Source organism: Rhamphochromis sp. 'chilingali' (assembly GCF_963969265.1).
Source record: "Rhamphochromis sp. 'chilingali' genome assembly, chromosome: 6".
In the NCBI taxonomy this organism is placed as follows: Eukaryota; Metazoa; Chordata; class Actinopteri; order Cichliformes; family Cichlidae; genus Rhamphochromis; species Rhamphochromis sp. 'chilingali'.
The window spans coordinates 22,564,758-22,577,204 of NC_137933.1; the positions used below are offsets into that span (position 1 = coordinate 22,564,758).

The 12,447-nt window shown below is 39.2% G+C and overlaps 1 protein-coding gene across 2 annotated transcripts in view; it reads right to left on the bottom strand.

Annotated features, from left to right (window-relative positions):
* galnt18b (UDP-N-acetyl-alpha-D-galactosamine:polypeptide N-acetylgalactosaminyltransferase 18b) overlaps nucleotides 1-12,447 on the bottom strand; it is a 100,707-nt gene that overhangs the window by 42,691 nt on the left and 45,569 nt on the right. The window contains exons 4-7 of one of the 2 annotated variants that reach the window (XM_080885101.1): nucleotides 6,411-6,443; nucleotides 5,069-5,252; nucleotides 3,356-3,553; nucleotides 2,992-3,106 (exon numbers count right to left, since the gene is read on the bottom strand). In XM_080885101.1, coding sequence (XP_080741227.1) covers nucleotides 2,992-3,106; nucleotides 3,356-3,553; nucleotides 5,069-5,252; nucleotides 6,411-6,443 — 530 coding nt within the window. The remainder of the gene's footprint in view (nucleotides 1-2,991; nucleotides 3,107-3,355; nucleotides 3,554-5,068; nucleotides 5,253-6,410; nucleotides 6,444-12,447) is intronic. The other variant, XM_080885102.1, reaches the window with a different exon arrangement.

Sequence of the window (12,447 nt, forward strand, 5' to 3'; positions counted from 1 at the left end):
TACTAAAGATGTGTATATTTTGTTCCTAGCTTACTTTGGTAAATAATTATTTGGGGTAAATCATCAACAGCCAGGAGAGAGGAAAACTAAACCAGAGATTCATCTTGAACCAAAAAATGATCTGGGTTATTTAGAGATTTCCCTGTAAAATGTCTTACTTCTAAACATCCCTGATATTCTATGTTATGAATTTTACATATTCAGAACAAACTGCATTAAATTTACATTTGACAAAATACAGTTACGATGGATTTAGCGCACTGACTGCTAACTGTGTATAATAGTCAAATACTCTTTTATATGCACTATGCATCACGTTTATAAACTTGTCAGATAAAGAGAAATGTTCTCAGGTGTGTCCCAACATTTGACTGGTACTGGATTTAATCAAACAGTTTTTTTTATTCTAATGTGTACCAGAACAAAAGAATCTAGCTCTTATGTTAAATAGCATAAAATAAAAACCTTATATGAAGCACATGATGCTGGATTTTTTCACATATGGCAGAAATGTATAATCCCCTGTTCATAGGCACGATGAGATGCATCCCCCTTCAGTTATACACATAAGATGCCATTTATGAAAACAACACATCCAGATAGTCAAATATTATTCTTCTGCATTGTGACCAAATGTGATCATAGAGCAGCAGTTCATTCAAACCTCACTCTACAGAGCACAAGCCCTTTAAAACCCCAGCCAAAGCCTGCAGTTTTTGGCCTGGCTTGACTGTGTCTCTGAAGATTCGTCAGCAGCCAGTTTGCATGCTGGCAGGTGGTCTGGAGGCATGACCAATACGCTACAGACAGACAAACAGACCCTGTTGGGGCTCTATGGGACTGTTAATCTGGAGCCAAGCCAGGGTCCTTCAGACTTGTAGCTCTAAGCTCATTGTCTCACCCTCTGTTTCAAAAATGCTGCAGAACTATAAACTGCATTTAACTCCCAGCAAGGGCAAGTTCCTTCAGTCAATTATAACCATGGAAGTAAACAACATGGTGGACAAAGACTGAACTCAAAGCTAAGATAATAAAGCAAGAAGGCAAAGCGATGGGTTATAATATATGTGATAAAATCATCAATGTGTTCAGCTATGAATCAGGCACTGGGGCTATTATCAGACTCGGGAATTCTAAAAGCATGTAATGACTTGCAGGACTAATCACCCTTCTTTACTGATGATTGCATCTCTGTCATTAGTGAGAATGGTTATTTCTACATTCAGCATCCTGTCAAAAACTTGTCTCCATTTTCTGCTCACAAAAAAAAAAAAATCCAGGGAAAGTGCAGTTGAGGAGGAGCTGTCCCTCGTTTCTTGCTTTTAATAAACCTGCTGATAGCTGCATTAATGATCTTGGTATAGTACATGTGTGCTATCATCAGCTAGAGGGTACTTATAGCTCTGGCCCATCTGCTTTTGTTTCTGCTGAAGTGAATGCACACAAAAGCGATTTTCAGCTCCCAGACAAAGCTGATGAGGGTGTACAAATTAATTAAAGCACTGTTAGAAGGACGCAACTCAACGGCAGACACGGTGCATCTCTCTGCTCTAAACAATGTCAGCATTCTGTTCACACACGGTTGCTATCAGAGTCTCACATGTGCTTCAGAGGGATCGCCGGGGCATGAAGGTGATCATTCAGACTTCAGAATTCATTAGTAGTGATCATTTGTTCTAGCTAAATCTACATGAGGGAATATGTCACAGTGTATTCCAGGTACAGTAGGAAAAAAGGGATAATTCCCTCTGCTCGAGTCACTTGTTCCAGTCAAATCATCTCACCATTTGCAATGCATGGCCTCCCTGTTTTTCTACTATTTTTCTTGTTGTAAATTTATGTAAAAAAAGGAAGAGAAATGATCTCTGTGCCTTGATAAGGTAACAATAAAAAACAAAGCAGCTAATTCGAGCCAAGCTATGCTAAGTCTAGGCCAGTATTCACTTTTTTTTTTTTATTGTAATGGGAGAAGTAAAATGTTAGTTTTGCAGTTTAATTTTCCAAATAAGCAATATGCCAATATTAATATTTTCCCAAATTTCCCTGTTCCTTAAAAACAAAACAAAACAAAACATATTCTTCAAAAATATACTTGGTTTCGCTTTCTATCCTTCTCTTATAAGGATAGTAATACATATAGTCCTGAGACAGTCTGCGTTAGACTGTCATGAGTTAGAGTCAGTGCATTCAGAGATAGATGTACAGTAGGTTACATGGCCAACTGAACACCTACCAACAGGAGAAAAACATATTTTTATGGTCCCGCAAATGTGTCCATCAGAATACATTTTTATGGTTGGTTTTTATGGGACACTCCTGTGCAGTTCTCCAAAATCCCGATTGCACGTCTGTGGACGTGGATAGAGTTGACAAGTGTCCTGCAACAGTAAAAGGAGTGACAGTGGAGTTCACCAGAAGCAGAAGCCCAAAAAATGATGAAAGATCAAAAAAATTAAATTAAAATAAAGACCTTGCCTGCAGTGGACACCTTTCATTGTTTTTAACACTCAGTATCACTTGCTGTACTTATTGGGCAGTGTGATACTACTACTACTACTATGTGTGCCATGAAGGGAGATTGTTTTGTGAGTTATATATTTCTAAGAACTTTCCAAAGAATGTTTTGATCAGCAGTAATTTGAAGTGCCAGCCTTATTTTACAGTTCTCTAGTTTTTAGATTAAAAACAGTAGCATTCAGCAAAAATACAGTGTTGACAGTTTGTATAATGGATATTCTACATAACCCCAAAGGCTGCTTCATATTTCTTTCCCCCACACAATTTTTAAATGCACAGAGACCATTGCTTGAAGCCAAATTACACTTTCCAAGGTAAGGCTTATGAGTTTAGCATTTTACATATGAACCAGTGAGTGAAGACCTCGGCGACCTTGCTCCTAACAACCATTAAGTTTCATTATCATAGTTAATTTTCCACACATTACCTGGATGAACAATGGCCCATAGCTAGAGGAGTAACATCATTACTCACCCTGATGCCCAGCTCCACGTTTTCACCCCCATACACCTCCATCCCTTCATCGAGCAGACCAATCTCCTCAAAGTACAGCCTATCCACCACAAAGCAGCCAATCAGAGCTGGGCTCCTGAAGGATTTAAGGGGATGAAGATGAGCTTTTTTAAATTTTATCAGTTGCTATCCTCTGCACATATAATGTTAGCGTGACACAGTTGCTATAGTAACAGAAGGCAGGAAAAGATGTGTGACCCAAGAACATTTGTAAAACGTTCAGGGAAGTGCATAAAATCCATTTTTAGCAGGATTTACATGTGTTTTTGAATACTTTAATCACTTTATTTTATTTAGGCTAAAAACAATTATGTAGTTCTCTTACTGAATTGGTGCAGTCTTGTTGCCCTTGTGCCACCAGGACTTGGGTGGGTTGAGGTAGCGACACCACAGCTCCCAATCAAAGCCCTGTGCAGACAGCGGATACTCTTCAATCTCAAAAGTGTCATATTTGATGTTATCAAAGGATGGGGAGATTATCCGGGTTCTGTCTTCTTTAATTCTCTGCAGAATAGGTTCAGCCCTGTAAATATGGAGAGAGAAAGATATTTCAGTGTCAGTATGTGTTGTTGCGTGCTTTCTCCATCGACTCTATGACCACACTTGTCAGGTTAGGGTATTTGTTCAGTAAACAATTTTATTCAGTTCATTGCTCATCTCAAAGCTTTATGGAAATTATATTTTTTAATCAAAATAGGAAGAGATAAGATTTGTTTACACACAATTACACATTTTTTCTTTTCCAAACAGTTTTTCAAAAAATACAATTCATGGAAAAACTAACACAATACACAATAACAGGAACACACACACACACACACACACACACACACACACACACACACACACACACACACACACACACACACACACACACACACACACACACACAGAGAAAAATTTAAAATTATATTATGAGCTATAACAGAGGTTGGATCTGCTATAATAAATAATTACAATAAACTGCACTTATACAATCAGTATACATCTAAATTCCCATCTATGCATGTGTGTGCCCTTCAAATACTGTGGAAAATTTGAATATAACTGTTATTTTATTTTTATTAAGGCACCTAAAATCCACTTTTTCCCCTTAAAAAAATCATATTCTTTAATTTTGATGTGATTTTGACCAAAGGGAGTGAGGTCTTTATGCTTCTCATCTAAATACACGAGTGGGTCTTACATGCCGGTTTGAAAAGTGACAAAGAACCCCTGCACCTTTGAATTCACATTTAATATCGGACTCTGTATTTTTAACTGTTAGTTGATGTGTTTCAGTGATCTTGTCATACAAAGATACAAATTACTGTTGCCGGCAGAACAAAAGTTTATTGTCTTGCTTGGCGTACATGTAAATGTATATATTGTGTGAATCACTGAGGCTCTTCACATTCTCTAGCACAAGTCAGTTGTTTCAAAGTGCAGAACAAAAATCTTTGGGCAGGGATGCAGCTTTTTTATGCTCTGGCCCACTCTTAGTGCGAGTGAGTGAGTCCTGAGAAGAGCCCGAAGTGCTGTTTATTCAGTCGTAAACATAAAACTACTCAGCTTGGCTTTTTGATGTATGAATATCATGTACTGTATTTTTTATTTACTTAGTTCATTATAAAGACATAGCAAATTTCTTTCTTTTAAAGTAATATATACACAATACATTTCTAAAATTAGATTTAAGTGAATTTGCAGTTTTGTTACAATTTTTTGTCTCTCAATTTTATTTAATCTACAGTAGTGTAACTTAATTTTTATCCACTTGCTTGTAATGCACATTGTGTATGTGTACATTATATTTTTATTTTACAGTATGTCTTGTTAATTTATTTTATCTAGCTTTAAATATGATTTAATTTTTTTCAGCTGAATCTGTTCGTACTCTTTTGGAACCTGCGCTAACCTGCTATTTATATAAAGGAAGTTTGATGGTTCGATTGAAAAAAAGAAACAATCAACCCTCACAGAGCAATATGGCTCAAGAAGCGGCGCTCTTGTGCTGCTAAGCTGAGCTTTTCACATGCTGCACTTGTGAGTTACTCACCATCCGACACTGAACTCAACGTGGGCATCAAAGAGGGCAACGACTGGGGCGGTAGCAACCCTCCACCCACTCACTCGGGACCGGATCAAACCCTCCTGCTTGTCGTGCCGCACCATCTTTATGAATCCTGGACGTTGGCTGTTAGTCTCAGACACAAAATCATGAAGTTTCTCCTTTAGCTCATCTGCAAGAAACAAACGAATGCATATCGGTGTCTGAAGATATCATTTGAAAAGGGTAAGAAAAGTGAGAGCTACTTAGAAGTAAACTTCCACCCACAAGAACACATCATGTCCTCCTCCAGTGGGCAGTATTTCACTGGTCGGAGGCCAGCAGCACTTCTGCTTCACTGCTTTGATCACTGGACCAAACAGGCAGCAGCTTGAGCCAGCACTGCAGACCTCCATGGGGCTTACCAGTCATAACGGGATATTGCAATATTGAGAACTCAGCCTGCAATGCTTTTCAAAACATGGAAGGAGGAGATGAAATGTCTGTGGTTTGATGTTTGGATTCAAAGTTTACCTCCATTATTACCTGAGCTGTATACTGTGTGATGAATCACGCCATGGAGAATATGACTCATTGCTGCTTACATGACAAATAAATATGTATTTTACTTCAAGGTTTTGAGAGAGCCACATTTTTGGTAATTTTCTCAAAAATGCAATAAATTACAACAGCACATTTACAGGTTCACCTTGTGCTTCGACTAGAAAAATGCCAAGGATAGTGAAACAGACTGAGACGGAAACTAATTCTTTCAAAAAGGCCAAGCTTCTGAGTCTGCTGTAAAATATCAGCATAGACCAGTGTGATAAGGCAAAATTACATCATAGCTCTGTACTGTACTATCAACCAGATAAAGCTGGGGGGAAAAATAAAAGTTTTATCAGTACTGTGTTTTATCATTCCTTACATAAATCACCCGAGGCTGTGTTCCCACTGTTTTAACCATCTTTTCAGTTTGAAGAGAGTGAGAAGCAGCTGCGAGAAGACAAAAAGTGGCTACCGTGAAATTATGCTGTGCTAGCTTTATTAGAGGCAGTGTGAGGTGCTTTAGAAAAAAAATAAGTTTGATTTTCTAAACGAATAATGCTAGCAAAAAGTTCTGTTAAAGAAAGTTTCTGTTATTCAAAAGTTGTACGGTCCAGTCCTCATCAACTCTACAAAGATAATAAAGGCAGCATATTTTCTTGGAATGTAAAGACTCCCCACAGTCCAACAATGCATTCAGCAAACCAATATGTGGTCTTTAAATGAAATATTTTTCAGCCTTATTTTCTGCTGGCTTCTGACTTAATAGTTAATTTTGACAACTGTTAGTAAACAAGTCTCATACCATATGATCCAGTGAATCCACAGCATTGAATTCCTATAGAAAGAGCAGAAATGAGTGCTAAGAGCTCATGTTTTCTTTTGGAATCCTTTCAAGGGTTGCAAAAGCAGTAATTATCTTCATCTCCTCCATATGTGGAGTATGACAATTTTATTATGTCTTTCTTTACATTGATATTCACAGTAAAGCAACATGATTGCCAAAGCCAAAGAATTGCACAGGTTCTTATACACACACATGCGGACACACTAGTCTGCTGACATCACATAATTCCTAGCATACTACATTGCCACCCAAGGTGAAGTTAATAAGGGGTCTTGTTTTATAAAAAATAAATCTCCCTCTTGCTGAACTTGGGGTGGTGGTGCATGTGTTCCTCAAGCTCGGGTCCTCTACAAGACACTTGGGAGTTTGACGGTTCGGCGGATTATTTAGCTGTTCCTAGGACTGCACTTTTCTGGGCAGAGACCTCTGATGTTGAGCTTTAAAGCTTCTTATGCTCCTATTACCACTGGGAGCACTTTGACCTTTACCTTCCACATCTGCTGCAGCTGTTCCTTCAGCCCCTGGTCCTTTGCTATTTATTAACAATCATTCTTTCTGATGTTGTCTACTGGGATTGCCAGATCCATCACTACATCCACCTTTGTTGGTGTCTCCTATCAGGAGTTGGAGACTTCGAGTCTATAATAAACATAGATGATCCCATACACTATCCCAGCTACTTGGTTCTGCCTCCTCTGCATCTTTTTTCCTCTTCCTTTGTGATGGATAGTCTCTGGGGTAAGTTTGGACATTCTGCAGCTTGGGTCCTTCTGACTGTGGTAGACTCCTCATACACTCTGTGTCTGTGCTGTCCTTTATGCTGGCCTTTTCTAGCCACTGGTAGGATGTCTTGTCAGCCCCTTCCTCTATCTGATGGCACAGTTCCTCCTTCTGTTCCTCATCATTGACTGTCTGAGTGCCTGAGGCACTCATCTCAGGGGACTATCTTCCAGATGTATTCATAGATGCTCTGTGTTTTTTCAAGGATTTAGGTTATGACGCTAATAAATCTTCACCCTCTCTCTTTCTGGTGCTCGTAGAGCCTCAGAGTGCTGGACTCTGGGTTAAAACCTCAATGAATTGTGAGGAGTTTTTGCGTCTTGACATCAGTGGCATCTATGTCTCCTGTGGCCAGCTTAGTATTCCAGGTGAGTATCTGATGACTCATAGGGCTTATTTATTGATGGCTCAGATCCTATTCCTACCATTCAGCTGGCTTCTGAGCACCTGTCTTACTTTCTGGATGTATTTGGCTACGGTTGACCTTCTTGCATCTTGATCATAGTTCCAGTTGGCCTGTGGGATACACAGGTACGTGAAGCTGTTCTATAAAATGTCCGCTATCCTGCCTTCACCCTTGAGTCTGAATTATATAATGTCAACAAACTCTATGAAGAGTGATAATATAGATAAGATATCCCACCTATAAATGTGAGCGCAGGAGATGCCACTTATTTCAGTTTGTGCACACTCACACTTTCCAGACACAAAATGTCATCGAGCAACAAAAGTAAAAAACAAAAAGATTTACGTATTCTGGAATAAATCACTAGTTTGTTGACTTATGCTTTGGAGGCAACATCCAACTTTTGGATGATGGGTACAGTTGTTTCTCACACTAATCATTGTTTACGAATAAAGATACATTTTAAGAAGCTCTTGTAAAGCAATCTGTTGGTTTCGAGATTGCATTTAGGAAATGCCATCTATCTTTTGCTCTCCATTCACACTGTTTATCTGCATGCAACCAAAACTGGACTACAAGCAGACCACATGTGGAAACAGGAGTGCTTCAACAGAAAAGAGTCAGAGTGTGTTTAATTTATTCCAGTGGACGGCTGCCATTTCCTGCCAGGTAATAAATAATTCAAAAGCACATTAATTCTCATAGTAATGAACATGCACTACATGCCACATGAAACTGTGGTATTTTACATGTCCTGTATGTTGAGTATTACAGTAGGAAGAGGAGTCAGTAACAGTTGGTTTCTGTACCTCCTTATTAACTGCAATCAGCTAACAACTGAAATGTGAATTTGCCCCTAATGAGATTTCTCAAACTCAAAGCAGAGTAATTTTTGTACTAATTCAAGTTTAAAGGCATTTAGTAGAGAGATTAGCTATATAATTCCATTTACTTTGGCTAAAGCCAATAAAGCAGCTGCAACAGATCTATAAGTTTTAATCCATCAATAATTAAAACATACTAATGTGTGTGTGCACTGAAAATAAGAATGATGCTCTTATTCCTCATAACAAATCCTAATAAAACACACTTCATTACACCAGGAATAGCTGATAGCCAACGCTCATCAATCTTTCAGGACCAATATCCGGCTGAGGCTCTGCTGGAAAGCAATGGGCTTTGGGATAGAGTTGGACTCGAACAACAAGCAAAACAGGCTATAACATCACTGTGCAGCCGTGCACTAATTCCAGTACATAATTTACAAGTATCAAAGAAAAGTCAAGGTTTTTCTCATTCAGAGGATGAATAGCAAATCTAATGGTGAGTGGCAAACTAGAAGAACCTGCCATTTAGCTCACCTCAAGCCTATTCTCAGTCAGATGTAACACAGTTATAGAAAAGGATTTCCTGAATGAACAATTTTTCCTGAACAAACCTTGAAAGCTTTCCATATGGCTACAGGGCTTAAAATCCTCTTGTTCAGATTTTCTCCTAGCTGCACAGGGAATTAGCTGTGACTGTGTCATATATATCATTGCGTGCACAACCAGGCAAAGGATATTTGATGAATGGGATTTTAGTCATTGTTTCCTTCCTCATCTATCTTTCATCATAACTTACATAAATGTTTCTATGAACTGAGCCAATCTGACTATGCCTTGAATATTATGTTTCTTTCATGCATGTTCAAACTAAACACCATTTATCAGCAAGCAGGAGTTACTGCTTGCACAGCAGATGGCAAATCGTCATGGATACAGGTCTCGCAGTTGATGAGTAGTTTGCACAGCATCACTTGGCAATTTCTCACTGCACAACTCAGTGGTAGTGAAAATCAGTGTTTAAAATATCCAACTGAGAACTGCTCTTCCTCCACAATCAAGCCAAAAAGTCCAAAGGCAGTTTGTTTAAAAATAAATAAATAAATAAAAAAGCTAAAAAAACAAAACATGGTGAACATAGAGTACATTGCTAACAGTTCTATCACAAATTGGCACTGCCTGTTTATCATTCTCTAGACGTTGATGAAGACTTTTCTGGTACGGACGTTTCAGTAAGCATTGTCAAAGAACAGGAAAATATCTGGACACATTCTTGGCAGTACATATTAACAACAATTTGAACACTAATACAATCTTTTGTTTCTGATCATATCATAACTTTTGCGTAGCCTCCAGCTTTCACTGGCTGGACCTGTAGTAACTGCTTGATGGATATCTCAGTGGTTTCCAACAGATGCTGGAACCTTTTTGCACACATGAGGGGCTGAACCATTCCACACTAAGTCAGTGGTTACTGGTCAGTAACAAATTGCCATAAAACATGCCAGAAAGTTCTTTAGCAAACTGAATCTATTTCTGTTTTTAAAGGAGCGGAGACTATTATGGTTAGTTCACTAGTTTCTGAGAACTTTACATTTAACTTTTGTGACTAAAGGATTAATTAGCCAACAAGCATATTAGACTCTATCATATATCAGAAAACTCAGGCAGTTTTTGACAACTGTTAAAAGCCATAGTAATCTCTGCCTATGACTATTTTTACATGAAGGCAAGGGAGGAAATTTCTGAATGCTTAAGCATGCTTAAATTATTTTCACGTTTTTTAATCCCTTTTGAGAAAAGTTTGCATAAATAGTCTGTGTGGCAGAACATTATATTTGTTAAAATGTAATCTTAAAACTATCTTCTAATGAAATGTAAGCTTTTTATTATCTCTATCTCCTTACTTAAATGAGTGAACAGGAAACCTTGGCAAAAGATTGCATGTTGCCTACAGAGGCTAATCAGCAGGCTAGCCTTTGAATGTCTAGATGGATGATGCAGAGACAGTCTTCTTCAACAATTTTACATTACTATAAGCATGATTTTTTCTTTCTGCTGTCCGTTTTCTTTCAGGTTAGTGTCTCATCATAGAACTCTACACCCTAACATATTACATTTTAGGGTAAAGAATGGATCATAAGTCCTCTGAGCCTGTCTAATAAGCGATACCCTTGCAAAACCCTACTTTTACACGGACAAGTCTTTCGCGGCCCACAGCTTGGGACATTATCCAATTAAGGAGGAATCAGCTAGGTCAATTTGCCCTTCTCTACCTTGATGGCTACACGTTCTCCTGCATGCTAATGTCTCGGAGGTGAGCTGTGACAGCGGCCGATGACTAATGCAAGGCCGTGGGTGCCTCAGAGGTAAGCTCTGGATGATGACCCTTTCAGCACTATCAGCAGCATCACAGGTCAACAGGCTAACGACATTTAGCACAGATAAGATTCACAGTCATGGTGATAATGATAACACCAGGCCTATCATACGCAGTGTGACGGAGTGCTCAAGCAAACAGGGCGAAATGCCATCAGCAAAATGTCAACGCATGACTTGGGTCTCTGAAGGCGCTGAAGGCAACTGCTCTCCAGCTCTCAATTACCTGATGAAATATGAATGAATATTAGTTGTAATTTGGGACGAGACTTCTGGGTTTTACATTTTTTTTTATATGATACATTTGGATAAATCCAACTTTATGGCCAGTAACAGCCAGAAGGAGAGAGATAATCCTTATTCAGTCGAGTTGAGGTAAGTTATCAAGACATACCACAGTGATCTATGTTTTGCTCCAGCAGGCTACAGGCAATGCTCCATGTTGTGCATTATTGACTCTGGTAAACATATTCCTCCCAGTGCCAGAATTTCCCCTGTTGATTGGCCCGTAATGGTTGTCTCAGTTCCTGTTACAAGGTGCAGAGCCTATTTAAAAGTGAAAAGCCTATAAATGACCTTGGCACAGTATCATTACCTTTTTATAGCCTGCTTTCTGCCTTTGTGATGTAGTTAAAGTCTTCTGCTGTAAATTATCAGGTCCACTTTCACAGGTGACTTCAAGTCTATATCTTGTGCTCTGCAAAGCAGACTAAAGTCACCTGTCAGTGATCTCACACATCAGTCATGTCAGTGATAGCAGAGCAGAAGGAACAGAGCTCAGTAGTTACACGCATATATTAAATGTCTTTTTGACCTGACAGTGTTTACTCAACATCCAATGCATGCAGATGTAAGAATTAGGTTTGCAAATGCAGACAAGATATGTACAAACACTTCATCACCTTGCTGGATTGTTATCTGCCTTGGGGCAAATTTCCTGGCTTTGCAGCTAATTAGTGTTATTCATCCATCAGTTAAACCCAGTGTACACAGCTCCTAATTAACATTAAAGGAGTTTGAAGGCCCTCAGAGGAGCAGCAATACAGATACTGACTGCAAGCAAACACCGATATTTAAACTATATATACACTCAACAAAAATATAAACGCAACACCTTTGTTACTGCTCCCATTCCCCATGGGATGGACGTAGAGACCTAAAATTCATTCCAGATACACAATATAACCATCCCTCCCAAACAGTGGTCACAAATCAGTCCAAATGTGTGGTAGTGGGCACATCTGCTATATTGAGATAATCCATCCCACCTCAGGTGTGCCACATCAGGATGCTGATCTGACATCATGAGTAGTGCACAGGTGTACCTCAGACTGCCCACAACAAAAGGCCACCCTGGAATGTGCAGTTTTGTCTCACAGCAAAATGCCACAGATGCCACAAGCAATGAGGGAGCGTGCAATTGGCATGCTGACAGCAGGAATGTCAACCAGATCTGTCGCCCGTGCATTGAATGCTCATTTCTCAACCATAAGCCGTCTCCACAGGCGTTTCAGAGAATATGGCAGCACATCCAACCGGCCTCACAACCGCAGACCTCGTGTAACCACACCAGCCCAGGACCTCTACATCCAGCAGGTTCACCTCC